This window comes from Bactrocera dorsalis, chromosome 2, assembly GCF_023373825.1.
Source record: "Bactrocera dorsalis isolate Fly_Bdor chromosome 2, ASM2337382v1, whole genome shotgun sequence".
Taxonomy (NCBI): Eukaryota; Metazoa; Arthropoda; class Insecta; order Diptera; family Tephritidae; genus Bactrocera; species Bactrocera dorsalis.
Window position 1 is genome coordinate 66,750,493 of NC_064304.1, and position 25,547 is coordinate 66,776,039.

The 25,547-nt window shown below is 37.1% G+C and overlaps 1 protein-coding gene, 1 long non-coding RNA gene and 2 pseudogenes across 4 annotated transcripts in view; 2 read left to right on the forward strand and 2 right to left on the reverse strand.

Moving 5' to 3' along the window:
• The window catches only part of LOC105233304 (uncharacterized), a 1,563,509-nt gene that overhangs the window by 1,392,870 nt on the left and 145,092 nt on the right, over positions 1 to 25,547 (forward strand). The gene's annotated exons all lie outside the window — the stretch shown is intronic.
• LOC125776737 (uncharacterized) lies at positions 1,254 to 2,600 on the forward strand. Its single transcript, XM_049450287.1, has 4 exons — positions 1,254 to 1,782; positions 1,846 to 2,048; positions 2,150 to 2,303; positions 2,367 to 2,600. The coding sequence occupies exons 1-4, from the start codon at positions 1,674 to 1,676 to the stop codon at positions 2,474 to 2,476; spliced, it is 576 nt and encodes a 191-aa protein (XP_049306244.1). The 5' UTR covers positions 1,254 to 1,673; the 3' UTR covers positions 2,477 to 2,600.
• Positions 20,947 to 21,051, reverse strand: LOC125776928 (small nucleolar RNA U3; annotated as a pseudogene).
• Positions 21,234 to 21,330, reverse strand: LOC125776917 (small nucleolar RNA U3; annotated as a pseudogene).

Genomic DNA, 25,547 nt, shown 5'->3' on the forward strand with positions numbered 1-25,547 from the left:
AATTTAGTGTTTCTGATGTTTTTTGTTAGTTAAACGTTAAACGTAACGCACTTTTAGTGATTTTCAACATAACCTTTGTATGGGAGGTGGGCGTGGTTATTATCCGATTTCTTCCATTTTTGAACTGTATATGGAAACGCCTGAAGGAAACGACTCTATAGAGTTTGGTTGATTTAGTTATAGTAGTTTCCGAGATATTTACCAAAAACTTAGTAGGGGGCGGGACCACGCCCACTTTTCTCAAAAAATTACATCCAAATATGCCCCTCCCTAATGCGATCCTTTGTGCCAAATTTCACTTTAATATCTCTATTTATGGCTTAGTTATGACACTTTATAAGTTTTCGGTTTTCGCCATTTTGTGGGCGTGGCAGTGGGCCGATTTTACCCATCTTCGAACTTAACCTTCTTATGGAGCCAAGAAATACGTGTACCAAGTTTCATCATGATATCTCAATTTTTACTCAAGTTACAGCTTGCACGGACGGACGGACAGACGGACAGACGGACAGACAGACATCCGGATTTCAACTCTACTCGTCAGCCTGATCACTTTGGTATATATAACCCTATATCTGACTCTTTTATTTTAAGGACTTACAAACAACCGTTATGTGAACAAAACTATAATACTCTCCTTAGCAACTTTGTTGCAAGAATATATTGTAAAAATGGGAAATAGCCTAACTACTAAATATAAGAAATTGTCATATTGCGATTTCTGTAAAGGCGCTCATTACACTAGGGAATGTCCTAAAATTAAAAAACAAAAAAAAAATAAATAAATAAAGCTAATGATTGATACATCCAATAAGTTACATAATCAAATGCTGTGATTCACCACCCTCGGGGATACCCTCCAGCTTATAACAATTTAAAAGTCTTTGCGTTTCACCACCCTCTAGATAATTATAAAAAATTAAGACCTATGGCCAATTTAAATAAATTAAATAATAATTAAAGGCTCGATCAGCCATGTAACATAATATATTGATCACCACCGCAAGGGGGATCCTTCGGTTTATAATAAAAGCTTAATTCTGCGATTCTGTTCTCCAGAACCTGCAGAATAGAAAAGCCTCCTTTCTTAAGGAAGGGATAACAAATAAACTAATAAATACAAAAAATAATCTCAAATTGTTACGGTTGTGGTGAAAAGAACCACCATATAAAAACAAAAACAAAAAATCAGACACACTGAAAATGAGACAAAATGGCTAACGGTGCCCTGTAGTTCGGCTGGTGTCAAGCGATTACCAGAGCGTGAATTCTACTAGCGATTTCATGCATTTCCGCTAGTTAGTCTTTTCGCTAATGATTTGTAATGCAACGAGGCATCGAATCTGAAAAGAACCCACCCCTAAAAAACGAAACTCAATGCGTATTTGAAATTGCAATAACAACAATGTGCGAGCAGATCAAAATTCAACAGAAATTTAGTGTCCCGTACTATTGCTGCAGAAATTCGCAGGAATTGTAGTTCGATCGAACGCTCAGTCTGCCGTTGTCATTTTTCACTAAATTGTTTAGATCTTGAGTGTCAATTGTAGTTGAAGAGCAGTCGAAAAAGGTCAATAAAGAACAGACATTCCTTAAATAAAAATAATTTATTTTAGTGTTGTTAGTGAAAAAATTAAAGCCGAATAAAAAAATAAAAAAGTGAAGTGTAATATATGGATGGTCCGAACCCAAAACGAATTAAAAAGACTTGCTACAATCAAGTATATACAGAAAAGGCATGTAAATGCGAAGATAAGGAAGCTTTAAAGGCTTTCTTCGAAGGTAAAGTATAAGCTGCCAACAAGTATATTCCTCTTTTCATTCATATATATTTTTTATTTCTAGAACTGATGGAAAGAAAAATGAGCCAAATTTCTGCACAGTACCAAGTGCTCCTAGAAGAAGTAGCGCAGCAGAAAGTCCTCATTCAGCATCTTCTGAAAGAACGCACCGACGACTCATCGAAAATGAGAGAATTTCCAATTAAAAACAAAACAGATTTGGGCCGAATTAATGAAAATATAGAAGTTCGCGGAAAAAAGAACTACGTAAGTAATATTTTTTTTTCGATTTCCTTATTTAAAATACGTTTCAGTAAATTTCGATTTTTTTTTTATTTTTACCGTTTCAACCCTTTACTTTCTTGCAGATCAAATGTATGACTCAAATTCTCCAGGGTTCTGGAGTGGTGACAAACCTGAAGAATATTATAACAGACGAATTGGCCATGCAGTACAATATTGATGGAGTGTTGGGCAAGGATTCGCTCAAAAGCTTTACAAATTTTTTCGACGCCCTTATTGGTAAGAACAGGTCAAGCTTTTTAATTAAAACAGCTAATAACAAATATATTTTAATTATTTTAGAGTCCATACCTACCAGGATAGACGCTGGATCGCCAGAGAATCAACTGCGCCAAGCCCTTCAGCGTCAAAAAAAAAAAACGAGTAATAAAAAAAAATCATTTAGTAAATAAAGAAAATAAATGATTAATAAATAACAATATAATGTAAGACAGTATATATTTTAAAACTACTAAGAAAGAAAATAAATTAAAAAATACATATGTATAATTGAATTTAATAAATCTATTGCTTTGAATTTCATAAAAATTTCTTTTATTTTCGTAAAATTGAACCAGTAGAATGGCTAGCGAGTTAGAATTAATGAAATCGCTAACGATTTTGAATTAGTCAAATCACTAGCCATTTTGAATTAATGAAAATGCTAGCGATTCTGTATTAGCGATTCACTAACGATTTTGGAACTTGTCATTTCACCAATGACTGGTAATGTAGCGTCGCACCGCTCGATTACTCTCGTAGGACATTGCAATGTAAAAATCGTTAGTCAAATAACATTGCGAGTAATCGGGCTGGAACTGGTTCTAATGATTAGGAATTAGTCATAACGTTAGCTCTTCCCCGATGGTACCGAACTACAGGGTGACGCTTTGACCGTAGACTTAATAACTCGCCTTATTGCTGACGGTAATATAGCATTACGTGAAAAAGTAGAGCAATTACGCTCACAAATATACGTAGTAGTGAATACTAATAGTGTAACCGATTTTCTAACACAAACAATAGACGATAATATAGTATGTCAAGAATCATTAGAGGTAGTTAAATCTGTACCTGAATTTACTGATAGGACGAATTTATATGTTAGTTGGAGAGACAGCGCTTAACTCTATGAGCCTATACGCAAAGAGTAGTAGAAAATACTTTGCTGCACTCACAATACTGCGAAATAAAATAACGCATGATGCAAACGATGCATTAACAAACCATGGAACAGTACTCAATTTCGAAGCAATTAAATCTCGTTTAGACTTTGCATTTGCGGACAAACGTCCTACACGTATAATCGAACTGGAACTAAGCAACCTTAGGCAGGGTGTAATGCCGGTTGTAGAATACAATATTACAACCTCGTCAACAAAAAATGTACCATATTAATAAAAAAAAACAATTATGACACACGGAAATAACGCAGACCTAACAAAAGAATTAAACAAAAAGAATAGGGAACATGCTTTACGAATTTTTATAACAGGACTAAATACCCCACTAAGAAACATAATATTTTCTCTAAACCCACAAGCTTTACCTAATGTTTTAGCAAAAGCTCAGGAACTAGAATCAAATAACCAAAGAGCCTGGTTTGCACAAAATTTCATGTACGATAGAAACAAGTCAAAGCCAATCTATACAAACAATAAAGAGAAAAGTCAAAGAATTATTAATGTGAATGAGAGCAATTTTTTAGGCGAAGACGGGACGAACTCTCCTATCTCAAACTACATGACTTCAAATTAAATAAAAACTTAAAGGCTCTAATCGATACGGGAGCAACTTCGTGCTACATTAAGTATGGGGTTTACAAAAATTAGAACAAATTAGCCATTTGTAAGCGCATAAAAACCGCGAATGGCTATCCTATTATCTAATTTTACCACATAATAACCATATTTGGAGTCGAAGAAATATTCTATGAAATAGAGGGATTAGAATTGGATCACCTCTTGGGATACAATTTTCTTAAAAAGATTGAGGCACTTATCGATGTGTTCAATGGGAAAATTAATTATAAAGTAAAGAATAACATGGAAAAAGAAAACAGAAGTAAGAACATTTATTTTGAAAACAAAACTAAGGAACAAGAAGCTTCCAAAAATCTAGCCGAGAAAAGTACCGGTAATATTAAAAATTAAAAAATATTAAAATTGTGGAACAATCAAGTTCTACACCGCCAGAAGAAGATTTTACCGGTAATAGTAGATTCAACAAATTTATTTAGGGACAAAAAGATCCTAAAACGCCAGCTGAAGATTTATACCAGCATAATGAAAAAAAAATTATAAAAAAAAAAATGGGGAACGAAAGAGTTCAACAAAGCCAGCCGAAGATTTTACCGGCAATATTTGATTTAAAGAAATTATTTTGGGACTAAAAGGTCCTAAAATGCCAGCTGAAGATTTATACCAGCAGAATGAAAATAGTAATTATAAAGAAAATATTGTGGAACGAAAGTGTTCTACAACGTCAGCCGATGAATTTGCCGGCAACATGAATGATAGCTATTCGATATTGGGTGAAAGAGGCTCAGATATGAATTACGATAATGATTACTATTCGGAAAAGAATACTGAAAATCAAGAAGAAAAATTAACTGAACTTAAAACAAAAATAAAAGAAAATAATGCTCAAATGCATTCGAATATCAATACAAGCCTTCCCTTCATGACAAATGTAAAAGCGGAAATAAGAATGAAAACTGAGGATCTGATATGGAGCAGACAAAATCCATATCCCTTATCTGTAAACTCGTTTGTTAATGAAGAAATAAATAAAATGATTAATGATATAATAAAACCAAGTAAAAGTCCATATAACTCACCAATTTGGGTGGTACCAAAAACGGGTACAAATGACAATGGAACACCAAAACTTAGAATAGCAATTGACTACAAAAAAATAAATGAGAATACAATTTCTGATCGTTATCCTATACCGGATACAAACGTAATACTGTCTAATCTAGGCAAAGGAAAATATTTCTCAACAATTGATCTAGAATCAGGATTTCATCAAATTTTAATGACTGGAAATGATATTGAGAAAACAGCCTTTTCCGTTAATAATGGGAAATATGAATTTTTGAGGATTCCTTTTGAGATAAAAAATTCCCCTAGAATTTTTCAGAGAGCAATGGATGATATATTGCGTGAACATATAGGAAAAATCTGTCATGTTTATATGGATGATGTAATTATTTTTTCGAAAAATGTAACTCAACACTTAAAGGATTTGGAAATAATTACAAAAATATTGAAAAATACTAATATGAAAATTTCATTAGAAAAATCAAAACTTTTCACGGAAGAAATAGAGTTTTTGGGTTATAAGCAGCTCAAAATGTCATCAAAATAGACCCAAATAAAATAAAAAAAAGGTGCGTGGAGTCCCTACGCGCGGAGGAAGTTATACTTCTTAGTGATATTCCAAGAAATGCATATTATTTTGTACTAGCAAATACCCGGCGTACTTTGTTACGCCGCAAAAACTGAAACGATGAGGGTATTGGAAAGAGTTTAATGTAGTTTAAAATGCAAATAAAAGAATACCTTTATTCGTACATGTAAACACACATACATGAGTATAATGTGTATCTTATGTTAGACTTACAAATATTTACTACCCATATTTGAATTAATTGCAAACACTTTCAAATTCATTAACGTTATAAATAATTTGTTTATTAAATTTTTTTTTACAGAAAAATTAAAAATAGATAACAAAAAGGTAACAATTCAAAACTCTTACTTAAAATAAATAGGATTGTATAGAGTAAATATTAATTCAAGATATGAAATAAGGTATACTATAATTGATGTATTTTGGAACAATAACCAAAAAGGATATATTTTAATTATTAAAAACTTTAGTGAATACAACATTTTTTGTTTTATTTCCATTGCCAGAAATGAGAACAGTTTGTTTTGCGGGGAACCAATTCGTGACAGAGCCACATACATGTAACTGACCGTGAGAAAATACTTCGTTTCGAAGATCTATGCCAACAGTATTAAATGTTTGCCCTTGGGACTTATTAATGGTAATCGCAAAACACGTCTTAACGGGGAACTGTACTCTTTTGAAACTAAATGGAAGATCTGTAGGTATCATTGGTATCCGAGGGATCATTGTGCTTTCGCCTGCTGCAGGTTCGGTTAAAATGTTTGCTTGAATGATATTAGGCATCAAGTGCGTTATCTTCAGTCGAGTGCCATTACATAAATTGGGAGGCTTAAGATTTCGTAGAAGGATTATTGGCGTACCAATTTTAAGTTCTAGTTGAAATGGAGGTAGTCCCGAGGGATTAAGAGAGTTAAGAAACTCCGTTGGATAGTGAACAACGTCTCCTTCATCTGTCACTGTGTCAAAAGAATTGTAAATTTTATATTCTGATAATATTCTTTGACAAACGGCTTTGTTGATTTCGTCTGCAGCGGAATTCGTCGAAGTAATTATAGCTCACTCATATAACCACTTAGAATCTTTGTGGTGCAAATTAATAATATCTGGATACACGTTATCAATAAGTTGGTCAACTGTTCTAACACAGGTTCCTGCAATATCTGGCATTGTTACATAACTATCTTTGGTGACAGATTTGCAACCGTTACCTATTTTAAGTAGGAACTCTGCAAACCGATTGGATGGTCCAGCTCCACAAAGATTTATTCGCATATTGGCAGTCAATTTAAATTTTGGTGTTGCGTTCGGCGCTGGCAATAAACTCCCAATAACGTGGTAAACTTGTCCATGTATTTTAAACGTTGGCATGAAATTACCCTCCCTAATTTCATTACCACCAAACGAAGTCACAACCATTGCATTTTCTTATATTTTTTTTTAAGTGACAGGACGACTGATGCTCACCTCAAAGCAGCGCTTTGATTGTCAGCGAAGGCTCACCTATATGTCTCACTTGCATGTCTCTTGCTACAACACAAACCTGGTGCCTCTTTCACCCACTTTTTAGCCTTACAAAAATTGCAAATGCCATTCATTCGACCAATGAATAAAAGGGAATGGTCCAAATAATTACAATCCTGTCTATAGTTAAACGCTGATTTGAAAGCAATCGCCCCTTGTCTATTCTGCATCATTTGCAACCTTACATTCTCTACGCGATTTGCACTCTCGTCGACCGTCTCATTTCATCTTAGCTGAATTTGCCGTCTATTTGATGAGGATCTAAATAATTGAGATTTTGCTTTTGGCATCTCTGAAAGCTTTTATTGTAAAAACCGTATATTTATTATTAACCAAATTAGTTTCGCTTAAATCTAATCTTTACCTTTTGATTTAAAGACAATGAATTTCCAATTTTACTCTACCATTTGCAGAATACGATCATAAATACAATAAAGTTAGAAGAAACCAGCAAGTATTTCGCAGACACACATGAAAACCACATTACATCTTAATATTTGATTTTATTGGTTTTTGGATGTTCCTTACGGAGAGCGTTCTGTTTTTATTTTCAATGTGCTTTGTTACAAAAAAGTACAAAGACAATGAGAAAAGTAATTCAAGCAACGGTGCGTTGCTGCAAAATAAGTAGCTGTAAAACAGAATAAATATAGTTGACACTGTATTTACATAACTACATACATGCATACATACGGCAATTTATGCGAGCATTTGATTGTGCTGTTTAGCGTTATTTCACTTGTTCTGCGATCATTTATATATGCAAACTTTTTTGCTTTGTACTTTACTTCAATAAGTTATGTAGAAAAGATGTGAGAGATGGAAGAGAGAGTGCATACATATGTACATATGTATGTACTTTACTTCATTACGTTATGCTGGAAAAGATGTGCAGAGATGGAAGAGAGAGAGAGTGCGTGCCGCAAACGATAAAGGGCACACGCACACACACAAAGCGCGCTTCGCTGTAGACTGCGTTTGGTGAACGAAAAACCTTATGCTTGCAATATTTTTGGTTTTTCAAAAACTTCAACCCGAAAGAAAAAGGATTTGATTTCGGAAAATTAAAAAAAAAAGTATACCACTCGCGAGCCTAGAGCAAATGCTTTATTTTAAAAAAAAAAATTATAAAAATCGCTTCAGAACTTTAGGAGATTAGCCGTTACAAACATTTTTCATATAAGCGATTTTATATAATTAGTATAGATGAAAGAAAACTAGCAAGAGGGAAAGGATCAAAATATGGTGAAGTGACCAACACTTTCTTAAATTCACATTTTATAAATTTATTATGCACATTTTATAAAGCAAAGTCTAATTCAATTATCATTTTTGGGTTCTGGCGGATTGATATCTATAATATTCACAATTGGATTATGATAACTAAAATACGATATGAATTGTCTTAGATCTATTTTATATATATTTCTCGCGAATACCGCATCAATAGTCATACCTCCTTTTGTCGTAGGATCATTTCTAATGAAACTTCTATCTGAGGAATGCCAGTAATGGTTCAGCTTCTGGCAATGAGAAATTTACATTGAAATCTCCCGCAAGGAGTACCGGTTCGCTATACTTTACTGCTTCTCCGATAATATCTGCAAAAGCTTGCGAACCTGCAGTTGACAACGGTAATAAAGCTTTACCGATGAACAATTTTATATCTCTCATCGATGAATTTGGTGATATATAAATGGAAATTAAATTCAATTTTTCAAAATTAGGTCCGGATACAGGAGGCCCATTGTCGTTCATAAATGTTTCTAATAACATCAAGATTTTTGACTGTTTAAACAGTCTATCTGAGAAATCATCAACATGAGCACGAAGACTTTGACAATTGAATGATATTGTTGATAAACATTTTCTTGTGCTAAGAAATTCGATTTTTTTTTCTAAGGTGATAATTGGATCTTGACGTAATTTTATCATCATCATATCATCTCGCAAAGCTCGACATGACCTGCCAATGCCATGATAACATTTTTTCTGTTTGTTCACTGGGATTGATAATTCGGGTGGTGGAGCACGGTGCTCGTTCGTTCCAAAGATGTGCTTGGCCGTAGGGAAACGTTCGGCGCAAATGATTCCACAAAATGTTAAATAAAAAACAAAGGTTTCTTATAATACATATATTTAATTATAATAAATTGGAAATACACTTACCACGTCTGTATCGCTAGGTTGTCGCAAAAGGAGAGAGCGCGCAACTTTTTAGTAAGTGTTTAGTTGCGCGCGAATTAAAACTCCGAAAAAACTTCGAAAAGAGTAAAAGAAAAGATTGCTCTGCGAAACAAACGTGGCAAAAGACATTGGGCGGGGGCGGCGTCAACATTCTCCCCGCCTTGCAGTATTACTGCAAATGCAGTTTACAATAAATTACTTAAAACTAACTTAACTAACTGGCTCCTGCACTTCCTCTTCCACGTCTTCTTTGCAGATGGGGTGGCCGACGAGACGAGTCGAGTCTGGTTCGGTCCGGGAAATGCCGCTGAGATGAATCGAACCCCAGTCGGTCATTGCCATGCCGCCAATTTGCATAGAAGTCACCACCTTCCGAGGTCGGCGAGACGACTCGAGTCTAACTCGATCCTGGGTAGGTGGTGAATGTGAGAAGCGTTGACAGCCAGTGCACTTTATTGTGCCGATGTTAGATGACGCCGGATATGATATATCCCAGCGACGTATGGTCAGAGCTTTGAGTGACTGATGACGCCCGTTGACACGGTTGTTGTTGTTGTTGTGTGACGTGTGTCAACGCGTGCGCCATTGCTGCAGGTTGCTGCTGCTGCTGATGTGTTCGTTGTGTGGTGTGTGGCTATCGACTGCGTTGCTCGACTGTTGCTGCTCGCTGCATGTTGATTTACTCTTGTTGTTGTGGCCGCCGCATGTTGGTATTGTGTAGACGGCTGTTGTGACGTCACGTACGTTGCTGATTGGTCTTCTTGCTGAGATTGCGACGGCGGCGCATGCTGTTGCTGGTGATAATAGGCTGTTTGCAGTTGAAAGGCATCCGACAGTGGCGCCACTGTGTTGCTCGTGGCATAGTGTTGCTGATGTGATGGTGGATAGTGCGCTGTTGCTGATGATGGCGGCAACGATTGTGATTGGGGTGGTAGTGGTGGCGTTGCTGCGTCAGCATGTCGGTGCGTTGTAGCTGTGACAGGCGTTGCTGCTACCGTTTCAGCGACGCCCGTGTAATAAGCGAAATTGTTGGTATTTGTCGCTTCAGCGCTGCTCGGCGGTGTGCTACCTACGGATTTTGCTGACAGAGATAGCGCTGCTGCAGGCAGTGTCGGCACACCGACGCTACCATGCGTATCGGTGTGATTCGATGAGCCGGGCGCATCATTTGTTGCGCCATCATCATTACTTTGATCCCGTTGTAGCTGGTGCTTCTGCTGAAGTTGTTTCTGTTGTTTAAATATAAAATTAGTATTATTTACTCAAAACAGCTGATTCAATTATACTTGTATTAAATACTACTTTTGAAAAATTTGTCCGAAACTAATTTGTAGTAGACAGCAAATGTAATTTTTGCAATGAATTAAGTTAATTTTGAGGCAACAACGCAAAAAAACAGCTGAGTGATGAAAAAACTATCATGCTTGCCAGTCTGGTACTTCGTTACTCGGTAAAACGATAATCTGTTAATTTTACAAAAACAAAACCCACTTAAAACAAGTAAGAAAGGGCTAAGTTCGGGTGTCACCGAACATTTTATGCTCTCGCATGATAAAGTGATAATCGATAAGTGATATCCGTCATTTACATATTTTTTTTATTTTGCTGTAAAATTAATTAGATTAGTAGTTCCTGAGATATGGTTTTTGGTCCATAAGTAGGCGACGCCATACCCATTTTCAATTTTTATAAAAAGCCTGGGTGCAGCTTCCTTCTGCCATTTCTTCCGTAAAATTTAGTGTTTCTGATGTTTTTTGTTAGTCGTTTAACGCACTTTTAGTGATTTTCAACATAACCTTTGTATGGGAGGTGGGCGTGGTTATTATCCGATTTCTTCCATTTTTGAACTGTATATGGAAATGCCTGAAGGAAACGACTCTATAGAGTTTGGTTGATTTAGTTATAGTAGTTTCCGAGATATTTACCAAAAACTTAGTAGGGAGCGGGACCACGCCCACTTTTCTCAAAAAATTACGTCCAAATATGCCCCTCCCTAATGCGATCCTTTGTGCCAAATTTCACTTTAATATCTCTATTTATGGCTTAGTTATGACACTTTATAAGTTTTCGGTTTTCGCCATTTTGTGGGCGTGGCAGTGGGCCGATTTTACCCATCTTCGAACTTAACCTTCTCATGGAGCCAAGAAATACGTGTACCAAGTTTCATCATGATATCTCAATTTTTACTCAAGTTACAGCTTGCACGGACGGACGGACAGACGGACAGACGGACAGACAGACGGACGGACAGACAGACATCCGGATTTCAACTCTACTCGTCAGCCTGATCACTTTGGTATATATAACCCTATATCTGACTCTTTTATTTTAAGGACTTACAAACAACCGTTATGTGAACAAAACTATAATACTCTCCTTAGCAACTTTGTTGCAAAAATATATTGTAAAAATGGGAAATAGCCTAACTACTAAATATAAGAAATTGTCATATTGCGATTTCTGTAAAGGCGCTCATTACACTAGGGAATGTCCTAAAATTAAAAAACAAAAAAAAAATAAATAAATAAAGCTAATGATTGATACATCCAATAAGTTACATAATCAAATGCTGTGATTCACCACCCTCGGGGAGACCCTCCAGCTTATAACAATTTAAAAGTCTTTGCGTTTCACCACCCTCTAGATAATTATAAAAAATTAAGACCTATGGCCAATTTAAATAAATTAAATAATAATTAAAGGCTCGATCAGCCATGTAACATAATATATTGATCACCACCGCAAGGGGGACCCTTCGGTTTATAATAAAAGCTTAATTCTGCGATTCTGTTCTCCAGAACCTACAGAATAGGAAAGCCTCCTTTCTTAAGGAAGGGATAACAAATAAACTAATAAATACAAAAAATGATCTCAAATTGTTACGGTTGTGGTGAAAAGAACCACCATATAAAAAAAAACAAAAACAAAAAATCAGACACACTGAAAATGAGACAAAATGGCTAACGGTGACGCTTTGACCGTAGACTTAATAACTCGCCTTATTGCTGACGGTAATATAGCATTACGTGAAAAGTAGAGCAATTACGCTCACAAATATACGTAGTAGTGAATACTAATAGTGTAACCGATTTTCTAACACAAACAATAGACGATAATATAGTATGTCAAGAATCATTAGAGGTAGTTAAATCTGTACCTGAATTTACTGATAGGACGAATTTATGTGTTAGTTGGAGAGACAGCGCTTAACTCTATGAGCCTATACGCAAAGAGTAGTAGAAAATACTTTGCTGCACTCACAATACTGCGAAATAAAATAACGCATGATGCAAACGATGCATTAACAAACCATGGAACAGTACTCAATTTCGAAGCAATTAAATCTCGTTTAGACTTTGCATTTGCGGACAAACGTCCTATACGTATAATCGAACAGGAACTAAGCATCCTAAGGCAGGGTGTAATGTCGGTTGTAGAATACAATATTACAACCTCGTCAACAAAAAATGTATCATATTAATAAAAACAAAACAATTATGACACACGGAAATAACGCTGACCTGACAAAAGAATTAAACAAAAAGGATAGGAAACAGGCCTTACGAATTTTTATAACAGGACTAAATACCCCACTAAGAAACACAATATTTTCTCTAAACCCACAAGATTTACCTAATGTTTTAGCAAAAGCTCAGGAACTAGAATCAAATAACCAAAGAGCCTGGTTTGCACAAAATTTCATGTACGATAGAAACAAGTCAAAGCCAATCTATACAAACAATAAAGAGAAAAGTCAAAGAATTAATAATGTGAATGAGAGCAATTTTTTAGGCGAAGACGGGACGAACTCTCCTATCTCAAACTACATGACTTCAAATTAAATAAAAACTTAAAGGCTCTAATCGATACGGGAGCAACTTCGTGCTACATTAAGTCTGGGGTTTACAAAAATAAGAACAAATTAGCCATTTATAAGCGCATAAAAACCGCGAATGGCTATCCTATTATCTAATTTTACCACATAATAACCATATTTGGAGTCGAAGAAATATTCTATGAAATAGAGGGATTAGAATTGGATCACCTCTTGGGATACAATTTTCTTAAAAAGATTGAGGCACTTATCGATGTGTTCAATGGGAAAATTAATTATAAGGTAAAGAATAACATGGAAAAAAAACAGAAGTAAGAACATTTATTTTGAAAACAAAACTAAGGAACAAGAAGCTTCCAAAAATCTAGCCGAGAAAAGTACCGGTAATATTAAAAAATAAAAAATATTAAAATTGTGGAACAATCAAGTTCTACACGGCCAGAAGAAGATTTTACCGGCAATAGTAGATTAAACAAATTTATTTAGGGACAAAAAGATCCTAAAACGCCAGCTGAAGATTTATACCAGCATAATGAAAAAAATAATTATAAAAAAAAAATTGTGGAACGAAAGAGTTCAACAAAGCCAGCCGAAGATTTTACCGGCAATATTTTATTTAAAGAAATTATTTTGGGACTAAAAGGTCCTAAAACGAAAAATAGTAATTATAAAGAAAATATTGTGGAACGAAAGTGTTCTACAACGTCAGCCGATGAATTTGCCGGCAACATGAATGATAGCTATTCGATATTGGGTGAAAGAGGCTCAGATATGAATTACGATAATGATTACTAGTCGGAAAAGAATACTGAAAATCAAGAAGAAAAATTAACTGAACTTAAAACAAAAATAAAAGAAAATAATGCTCAAATGCGTTCGAATATCAATACAAGCCTTCCCTTCATGACAAATGTAAAAGCGGAAATAAGAATGAAAACTGAGGATCTGATATGGAGCAGACAATATCCATATCCCTTATCTGTAAACTCGTTTGTTAATGAAGAAATAAATAAAATGATTAATGATATAATAAGACCAAGTAAAAGTCCATATAACTCACCAATTTGGGTGGTACCAAAAACGGGTACAAATGACAATAGAACACCAAAACTTAGAATGGCAATTGACTACAAAAAAATAAATGAGCATACAATTTCTGATCGTTATCCTATACCGGATACAAACGTAATACTGTCTAATCTAGGCAAAGGAAAATATTTCTCAACCATTGATCTAGAATCAGGATTTCATCAAATTTTAATGACAGGAAATGATATCGAGAAAACAGCCTTTTCCGTTAATAATGGTAAATATGAATTTTTGAGGATTCCTTTTGAGATAAAAAATTCCCCTAGAATTTTTCAGAGAGCAATGGATGATATATTGCGTGAACATATAGGAAAAATCTGTCATGTTTATATGGATGATGTAATTATTTTTTCGAAAAATGTAACTCAACACTTAAAGAATTTGGAAATAATTACAAAAATATTGAAAAATACTAATATGAAAATTTCATTAGAAAAATCAAAACTTTTCACGGAAGAAATAGAGTTTTTGGGATATAAGCAGCTCAAAATGTCATCAAAATAGACCCAAATAAAATAAAAAAAGGTGCGTGGAGTCCCTACGCGCGGAGGAAGTTATACTTCTTAGTGATATTCCAAGAAATGCATATTATTTTGTATGAAAGAAAACTAGCGAGAGGGAAAGGATAAAAATATGGTGAAGTGACCAACACTTTCTTAAATTCACATTTTATAAATTTATTATGCACATTTTATAAAGCAAAGTGTAATTCAATTATCATTTTTGGGTTCTGGCGGATTGATATCTATAATATTCACAATTGGATTATGATAACTAAAATACGATATAAATTGTCTTACATCTATTTTATCTATATTTCTCGCGAATACCGCATCAATAGTCGTACCTCCTTTTGTCGTAGGATCATTTCTAATGAAAACTTCTATCTGAGGAATGCCAGTAATGGTTCAGCTTCTGGCAATGAGAAATTTACATTGAAATCTCCCGCAAGGAGTACCGGTCATTCGCTATACTCTACTGCTTCTCCGATAATATCTGCAAAAGCTTGCGAACCTGCAGTTGACAACGATAATAAAGCTTTACCGATGAACAATTTTATATCTCTCATCGATGAATTTGGTGATATATAAATGAAAATTAAATTCAATTTTTCAAAATTTGGTCCGGATACAGGAGGCCCATTGTCGTTCATAAATGTTTCTAATAACATCAAGATTTTTGACTGTTTAAACAGTCTATCTGAGAAATCATCAACATGAGCACGAAGACTTTGACAATTGAATGATATTATTGATAAACATTTTCTTGTGCTAAGAAATTCGAATATTTTTTTTTCTAAGGTGATAATTGGATCTTGACGTAATTTTATCATTTCATCTCGCAAAGCTCGACATGACCTGCCAATGCCATGATAACATTTTTTCTGTTTGTTCACTGGGATTGATAATTCGGGTGGTGGAGCACGGTGCTCGTTCGTTCCAAAGATGTGCTTGGCCGTAGGGAAACGTTCGGCGCAAATGATTCCACAAAATGTTAAATAAAAAACAAAGGTTTCTTATAATACATATATTTAATTATAATAAATTGGAAACACACTTACCACGTCTGTATCGCTAGGTTGTGGCAAAAGGAGAGTGTTTAGTTGCGCGCGAATTAAAACTTCGAAAAAACTTCGAAAAGAGAAAAAGGAAAGATTGCTCTGCCGATACAGACGTGGCAAAAGACATTGGGCGGGGGCGGCGTCAACATTCTCCCCGCCTTGCAGTATTACTGCAAATGCAGTTTACAATAAATTACTTAAAACTAACTTAACTAACTGGCTCCTGCACTTCCTCTTCCACGTCTTCTTTGCAGATGGGGTGGCCGACGAGACGAATCGAGTCTGGTTCGGTCCGGGAAATGCCGCTGAGATGAATCGAACCCCAGTCGGTCATTGCCATGCCGCCAATTTGCATAGAAGTCACCACCTTCCGAGGTCGGCGAGACGACTCGAGTCTAACTCGATCCTGGGTAGGTGGTGAATGTGAGAAGCGTTGACAGCCAGTTATTGTGCCGATGTTAGATGACGCCGGATATGATATATCCCAGCGACGTATTTTGGGCGATGAGTTGGCCCATTGCCGCTGGTTGTAACCCGGGCAACATGAGCCGGGAGTAAACGTCCGTAGTGCTGGTTGCCTATTCTTGATGGTACGGCGTGCATCTGCTTGACGTCTAGCGACTTGTCCACGCCTTCGCTTTGGATGGGGTGGCCGACGAGACGAATCGAGTCTGGTTCGGTCCGGACAATGTCGCTGAGGCGAATCGAGTCTCAGTCGATCGTTGCCATGCCGCCAATCCGAAAGGAAGTTACCAGCATGCCGAAGTCGGCGAGACGACTCGAGTCTGGCTCGATCTTGGGCATGTGGTATGTGGGAGAGACGTCGTTGTTCAGAGCTTTGAGTGACTGATGGCGCCCGTTGACACGGTTGTTGTTGTTGCTGTGTGGCGTGTGTCAACACGTGCGCCATTGGTGCAGGTTCCTGCTGCTGTGTTGTTGTTGCTGCTTGTGATGTGTTCGTTGTGTGGTGTGTGGCTGTCGACTGCGTTGCTCGTCTGTTGCTGCGCGCTGCATGTTGATTTACTCTTGTTGTTGTGGCCGCCGCATGTTGATATTGTGTAGACGGCTGTTGTGACGTCCCGTACGTTGCTGATTGGTCTTCTTGCTGCGATTGCGACGGCGGCGCCTGCTGTTTCTGGTGATAATAGGCTGTTTGCAGTTGATAATGCTGCTCATATTGTTGTTGTAGCTGTAGCTGCATCTGCTGGTGGTGAAAGGCATCCGACAGTGCCGCCACTGTGGTGCTCGTGGCATAGTGTTGCTGATGTGATGGTGGATAGTGCGCTGTTGCTGATGATGGCGGCAACGATTGTGATTGGGGTGGTAGTGGTGGCGTTGCTGCGTCAGCATGTCGGTGCGTTGCAGCTGTGACAGGCGTTGCTGCTACCGTTTCAGCGGCGCCCGTGTAATAAGCGAAATTGTTGGTATTTGTCGCTTCAGCGCTGCTCGGCGGTGTGCTGCCTACGGATGTTGCTCACAGAGATAGCGCTGCTGCAGGCAGTGTCGGCACACCGACGCTACCATGCGTATCGGTGTGATTCGATGAGCCGGGCGCATCATTTGTTTCGCCATCATCGTTACTTTGATCCCGTTGTAGCTGGTACTTCTGCTGATGTTGTTTCTGTTGTGTAAATATAAAATTAGTATTATTTACTCTACAAAAATGATTTTGTGTTATTGTTGAATTTTGTCTGTCGCCTTTGCCATTTAGTTTTGTTTCTTCGGAGGGAACGGAACCTGTTAAAACCCAACCGAACACCGTACGTTGTGCAACGAGGGATCCGAAGATTTTCGATTTTACCCCGTTTAGTATGATTTTAGGGTAAAGATCCGCTCCAATCAACAAGTCAACCTTTTGACTCGTATGGAAATTATTATCCGCTAAGGGGATATTAGGTAACCTTTTGACAATTGAAGGGTTTTCTGATCTGGATGGAAGCAGTCCAGTCAATTTTGGCAATACCAAAGCTTCCGCTTCTAGTTTCAAACTTTTGTTACGGGGCTAGCCAATTGTGATCGAGCATACCGATTGAACTCGTCCTGATACGGTATTATTCAATCCTGAAACTCGCGCGCTGACCTTTTTGGTTGCCAGATGTAAGCGTTTTTGCAGACTATTGCTTACGAAGGTGGCTTCAGATCCCGAATCAATCAGGGCTCTGACAGTGAAGGTGCTCTCGTTGTGACATATGGTCACCATGGCTGTACCTAAGAGCATGCTTTGACTGGTAGGCACATTTGAAATATTGGCATTAATAGAGGCCACATGAGATTTAGTAGAGATCTCAGTAGTGTCTGTGCTGTCGGACATCTGAGCTATATCCTCACCCTGATCCCGGTGAATCATAGAGTGATGTCTCTGTTTACATTTATTACAATTAAACATACTTTTACAATTTTTGACTTCATGTGAGTCCGATAAACAGCTTAGGCAGACGTGCAGTTTTCTGACAGCATTTAACCGTGCGTTAGGCTGCATCTCAATGAATCTTTGACAAATTTTCAAAATGTGCGATTGAGATGAGCACAGTTTACATCTGGTATGGTTTGTCTTGGCGTGATGGACATTAAGGGGTTTAGATCCAATCCTTGAATGCAAGGTTGGTATCCGATCTTCACCATCAGCCGACTTAATATTGGGTTGAGTACTCAACTCGCCTTTGAGGTTTGATACTCTCTCAAGCGTTTTAACCCGTTTGGTTAGAAACTTGTCTAACTCAACCCATTTTGGGATCTCTGAATCCGAATCCAGAGATTGTTCCCAAAGCGACAGTGTATAGACCGGTAGTCGGATAGAACACAATTACGTGAATATGGCATCCCAGCTATCTGTATTGATGCCATGTAATTGTAAAGCTGAAATGCAGCTATTAATCTCCCGCTGTAAATTTCTGAGTTCGGTCTCAGATTCTGTAGAGATGTGCGGAAGCTTGAATAATAAATTCAATTGTGTATTGACAAGCACTCGCTTGTTTTCATATCTACTCAGCAAATTATTCCAAGCCAATGCGAATCCGTCATTCGTCAGTGGCGCTTTGGAAACGATAGCTTTTGCCTCACCTCGCGCTTTTTGATTCAAATGGAATAATTTTTCTACCGGAGATAGCCTTGGGTTATTCCCATATATAGCGGCAAATAAATCCCTAAATGAGGGCCATTGTAAAACATCGCCATGAAATATTTCGGTATCACATGGCGGTAGGTTAATGATATACCTCACGGGTTCTACAGTTTGTTGTAACCGTTCAGGTTGAATAACTGTCGAATTTGAAGTAGGGCTTTGGTTGAACGCCGTGAGGTTATGCATGTGTTCGCCCATCAAGGCCGCGCAACACAAATAAGCGTGGTAACAGCTTGTATATTTAAGTTTGAGGTCGTCAATTGAGCTTGTGTCAGAAGGATCCACTTTTGGCAAACACAACTTGTATTCTGACTTTACCTCTGCCCACAGAGATTTCAGTTCAGCTTGTTGAACTTCAAGAGAGTAAGCACTTTGATTGTTTGCTGTTGGAGTAAAAGACTCCTCAAACTCCAGTAGAGCGTCTGCAGGTGTGGTAAAGGCTCTGATTGATTTTATTGTTTTCAAAAATTAAACCGGAACTGCAAAAATGTTGCACAAAATCGGATCTAAAACTTGCAATTAAATTTAAAAAATATTTGCAAATATGTTGCAAAAGTACAAAAGTTATAGAACCAATCACGGACAGACTATAAATTAGTTGATGAAAGGCAGTGCGTTGTTTCTTTATAAAACGTGAATTTTCGAAGGCACAAAAAAATTAATAAATTTGGTAAACTATTTCTGAAAGTATTTTTCCGAATTTAATTAGTATGTGCTTGTTGGGTAATCGGCCCAATGCACTTGTACTTGCAATTGCAAATTTAGTGCAATCCCAAATTTAATTTGAAAGTGCTTGCTGGGTAATCGTCCCAATGCACTTGCACACTTAGTCCTTGACTATGTACACAAACAAAATTGATTTGATACAGATACAGATACAGATAAAAATTCACAAGCACTTATTTGATTTGTCCACTATTTACTTTCACTTTTATTCACTGGGTTATTTTCGAACTATTTCGATTTCACCACTATACTCTTTGTTTGTTGGGATGGCTGCTGTGCTGCCTTGCCTTTGTTGCTTTGTCTTTGCTGCTTGCCTATGCTGCTCTCCCTTTGCTGCTTGGCCTCCGCTGCTCTCCCTGTGCTGCTTGGTCTTTGGGTCTTCGCCTTTGCTGCTCTGACTTTGCTGTTTGATGATCTAGCCGTCGCTCACTTCACTTTTCTCCAATTTTTTAGTGTCACTCACTGCACTTTGTATTAATTTTTGTATTTTGTTTTTTTTTTTTTGTTTGTTCACTCGCGAAACTGCAGCTGCGTTATTGCTACTTGCCTTTATTGCTATTCGAGCAATATATGGGAAGGCAGAGTTGAGCGACTAGACTCAAATTAAACCACAAGAAAAAACAAAAACCCGAGAGAGATTGTTGACGCTCCAGACGATTTTGTGCGTCCAAGAAATTTATAATTTTTTCTCGAATAACAGAGTGTGGTTTTTTTTGCAAAGTGAATTAGTGCATTTGCCAGGTGTATTTGTTGTTGTACTTAAATGAAGTACAATACCACCTGCAATCTTGTGCTTTGATTTTGTGGGTAGAGTGCCAAAAATAAGTTTTGGTCTCCACTTCACACAGCACAATGGGTTTTGTACATAAATGATGCACAAATTAACCAATCTATTGCCTTTAGCTTGCAGAGCACAAATCCAAAATATGTTTGGCTGTAACTTGTGAGTTGCTAAAGCGGGCAAATTATGCACTTTCACTTTAATAAAAAATCGACTTGTTACCTGTTATCCGGCTCGAAGGACCAATGATAATTCGGGTGGTGGAGCACGGTGCTCGTTCGTTCCAAAGATGTGGTTGGCCGTAGGGAAACGTTCGGCGCAAATGATTCCACAAAATGTTAAATAAAAAACAAAGGTTTCTTATAATACATATATTTAATTATAATAAATTGGAAACACACTTACCATGTCTGTATCGCTAGGTTGTCGCAAAAGGAGAGAGCGCGCAACTTTTTAATAAGTGTTTAGTTGCGCGCGAATTAAAACTTCGAAAAAACTTCGAAAAGAGTAAAAGAAAAGATTGCTCTGCCGATACAGATGTGGCAAAAGACATTGGGCGAGGGCGGCGTCAACAGGGATAATGATCTCCTTTAATCGCAACAGCTCTTGACAGTGCGACATATACTAATTGTTGAGATTGAACTTTTTCATAATAGTAAACAATTTCATTGAAAGTTCCTCCTAGCGACTTGTGAATTGCCAACCCGCAAGACTGACTACAGAAATGATCCTGTGAAGTATAGTCTTAACTTTTTAACGGCAAACGTAGAGTATTTCAACCAAAAGTCACACAAAGAATTCGCAGAAATGAAACAGAAACGAAAGAAAAAAAGTCACACAAAATAGTTGAGAATTCGCAGAAATGAAACAGAAACGAAACAAAAGGAAGTCTAACTTCAATAATGCACAAGCATACAAACTAACATATGCGCACACATGTGAATAGTCACCTCGTCATCGCGGGTCGATTTGCAAAAAAAGTAAATGAAGACTGACTACAGAAAGGATCCTGTGAAGTATAGTCTTAACTTTTCAACGACCAACGCAGAGTATTTCAATCGAAAGTCACACAAAATAGTTGAGAATTCGCAGAAATGAAACACAAACGAAAGAAAAAGAAGTATAACTTCAATAATGCACAAGCATACAAACATACATATGCGCACACATGTGAATATGTCACCAACCAAGAATTGAAACATAGTTCTACAAAAACAACAATAGCATAAGCATGCCAACATTGTGTTGCTGGCAGAAAATCCGAGCTGTGCCGAAAGAAACTAACAAACGATCGCCGATTGTCACCGCTACCCATGCTACTCGAACATCTTCGCAGACAAGGTTGCGCAATATGCATTTAACGCAACCTTTTCCGAACTCGTATAAGAAGAATAACTTCAATTAGTCTTAAACTATCCAATACCAAAAAGTTTATGAGCATTAAAAGGGTTCTTGGGACTTTCAAGATATTGTCGTAAGTTTGTTAAAGACATACTGCAATAGCCAAACCTTTGACAAAATATCTATCAGGAGAAAACGGTAGGATTTTTAAAAATAACTCAAAAAATTTGAAATAACCCTAAATGTGGAAGGAATATCTGCAGTGAATAAATTAAAAAAAAAACTATTGGCTTCAGAAATGGAATTGATACATCCTGACTACTAAAAACATTTGTATTAACTACCGATGCATCTAACGTTGCAAAGGGTGCGGTACTATCGCAAGGGGGTAAACCAATTACCTTCATTTCAAAAACTCTTAATAAAATAGAAAGAAATTATGCAACTAATGAAAAACAGCTTTATGCTATTGTTTGGGCATTAAAAAAGCTACGAAATTACCTCTATGGTGTAACCAATTTGGAAATACATACTGATCACAAACCACTAACATTTTCTTTATCACCCCGCAATCCTAATCCAAAAATGAAAAGATGGCACGCAATTATAGAAGAATTTCTTCAAAGTTGTATACCAACCCGGTAAATCCAATATTATAGCTGATGCATTGTCGCGTCTTGAATTATATAACATTTCCGATGATTCCTAGAGTCAGGAAACCCAAACACAAAAACCCATAAATCAATTTAAACAACAAATAATATTGTGTAAAAACAGATTTACGGTCCATAAGTTAATTGAAACCTTTGGAAATAAAAGGCATTTAATAGAATTTGATACTGTAGAAAATTTGTTAACAATTTTGAAAGAATGTTTTCAGCCAAAGCTATTGACGGGGATTCACTGCACTGTTGAAGATTTGCATGAACTCTCAAACCAACTCTTCAGAACAAATTTGTATTTACAAAACTTTTTCCAATGGATATTATTAATAGAGAAGATCAGTCCGGATTAATCGAACAAACCCATAATAGAGCTCATCGAAGCTATAATAAAAATATTAAACAAATTGAAAAATTGTTTTTTTTTTTATTTTTTTTTATTTTTTTTTTTAAGAAATTTGTACAATAATAAATTATTTAACAAATAAATATTTAGCAGCGCTAGCAACAAGGGCCTTCGGCTGTCCGTGATCTAATATAACGTACGTTAATGGTTAAGGTGTTAGTAGAGCTAACTACGATTTATTCTTAATATTAAATATGCTTTAACAAGTCAGTCTCTTTCAACAATTTGTACATCTTTAGAACGTTTGAGGTGTTAGCCTCTCTCAAAAGGTCGAAGGGATCCGTTGTACTCAGGATCTCTTTTCGGGTTGAGTCGATAATTGGACAATGTAGTAAATGCCGAATTGATGCCGGCTCTTCACAAAATGGACACTTACTGGGTGGGGTACGTTGTAGAAGATGTGCGTGCGTGATAATTGTGTGCCCCAGGCGTAGGCGAATAAATGGCTTAATTGTTGAGAGAGCTAAGTCGGCAGCCATAGTTCCTTTCTTTCTGCTAGGATTGATAGCGGAGTAGTGATGAGCATAGGTGTTCCAATCGCTAATTTGAGTCTGGCGTCTTTCGTTTGCAACTTCAGTCAAAATGTCTTTTTTAGACATATAGTTAAACATTATGGATGGTGTTTTTGCAACGTTTTTTGCAGCGGCGTCAGCGTTTTCGTTGCCAATGATTCCTGTGTGGCCTGGTATCCACATTAGTTTGATTTTTCGAGGTGTGGCTATTAAAGTGTTGCGTATCGCGACTACCTCATTTTGACCATTGGAGGGGCATTCGATGGCGTCAAGGCATGAGTTACTGTCGGTGCAAATAATGAACTTGCCTCGGTGAAGCTTAGCATATGTGATGGCTTCGAGAATAGCGGAGACTTCAGCGGTAAACACGGAGCAAATTGGGTGGAGTAGGCCGTGCCGAATAATTTCTCCATTTTCTTTTGTTACTGCAAATGATGTGTTGTCGCGTGATTTAGAGCCATCCGTAAATAAGAAGCTCCATCCATTTTGGCTGTAAAAGTGCTTTTCTTTCACATAAATTGCTCTGTATTTCTCTTGTGGTGTATTTGTTTTTGGAAATTGGAGCGTTTTAATTGTGTGAGGAATGTTGTTAATCAACCACTGTGGGCGGATAGTGGATACTCTAGGCCTTGAAGTATGCGGTATCTGAAGGTGTTTAAGGAATTTCAGTGATCGACTGATTGCTGGCAAGAATCTTGGCTCCCGTTGTCTTGACATCGCTTTTTTTACGTCTCTTTTTAAAAGATTGTTTGGGGTAAACAGCAGTTTAGGGAGTAAACGACGGCAGCTATCGATTGTTCTTTCAGCGATTGTGGGCAAGCCAGTTTCAGCAAAGAGGTTTTTTAGGGGTGTCGTAGGGAATGCTCTTATGCTTCTCCGTATTGCTACGTGATAAGGCGTGGATATTTTGTTGATTGCAGATGCTGGACAGTTTCCATAGAGTGGTAGTGCGTATTCAACCTTGGAGAGTATTAAGGCTTTGGTAGCGTTGACAAGAGTGGCCGGGTGAATATGGCTTTTCTTAGATGTTAGATATTTTATTATATTTAATCTTGTCACAAGACAGTCTCTAACATATTTACAATGTGATTTAAAGCTATATTTAGAGTCTATTATTAATCCTAAAACTTTAAGCTCATTAACAATGCTAATATTAAGGTTAGTACAGAAGTTAGTTAGATTAGAGCAGTTCACTTTTTTGCAAACGTGTAAAATTTTTGTTTTTTCTATTGATATTGTGGTACCAGCAGTCAGGGACCATGAAGTTAACTCTGCTAGGACATTTTCGAAAATTTGAGTGACTTGAGCTAGATTGTTACACTTTGTGTAGAAGACTACATCATCGGCGTAGAGCTGACATTGGATGCCGCGGATATTTGTTGTTCGTAGAACAATTTCATCAAACGCGATTATGAAAAGAAATGCAGATAAGGGTGAACCTTGCGGGGTGCCATTATCTAAAGGAACACTGTTGGACAGAAATCCGTTTATTTTGACTCTACACTTTCTATGCTAGAGAAAATTTTTAACAAATTTTTTGATTTTTTGGCCTACTTTCCAAGCGTCAAGTTGTTTCAAAACTATGTGTATGCCGATTCTATCGAATGCTTTTTGAAAGTCTATCGCTAATAAAGACACGTGGTTTTTGGAGGATAAAGCGTTTGAAATAAAGTAGTCTAGATGTAGGAGTGCATCCATGGTGCCAAATCCCTTTCTGTATGCAACTTGATTAGGGCTTATAAGGTTTTTCACTTCAGCATACCACGCTAAGCGATTGACAATAATTTTTTCTAATAATTTTCCAAGACATGATAGGAGCGAAATTGGTCTATAACTGTTTACATCTGAAGGGGGTTTGTTGGGTTTTAGTATTGGAACAATACATGCAGTTTTCCAAAATTGTGGGTAGGGTCCACTATCAAAAATGCAATTGTAAAGCTTGAGTAGTCTACTCCTGACTGAGTTTGGCAGGTTTTGAATTATGGGATATGTAATCTTGTCCAGGCCTGGTGAACTTCCTTTGACTGAGGAGAGGGCAAATTCGAGTTCTGATGGGAGGATTTTGGACTCAAGTTGCTTGGCTGCGATTGATAAAGGGTAAGAGATTGGTGGTTCCTGGTTTAGTCGTCTTGCTTTTAAGTTGCGGAAAGTGTTTGAAAAGGATGTATCGGAGGAGGAAAGGGAGAACTGAGAAGCAAAGTTGTTGGCAATAGCATGTGGGTCAGAGAGTGGTCCATTAGCGGAATTAATGTAGGTAAAGGACATTTGTCTTGGGGAGCGAGTAAGTATTCGTATGTCATTCCATATTTTTTTAGGTTTTGT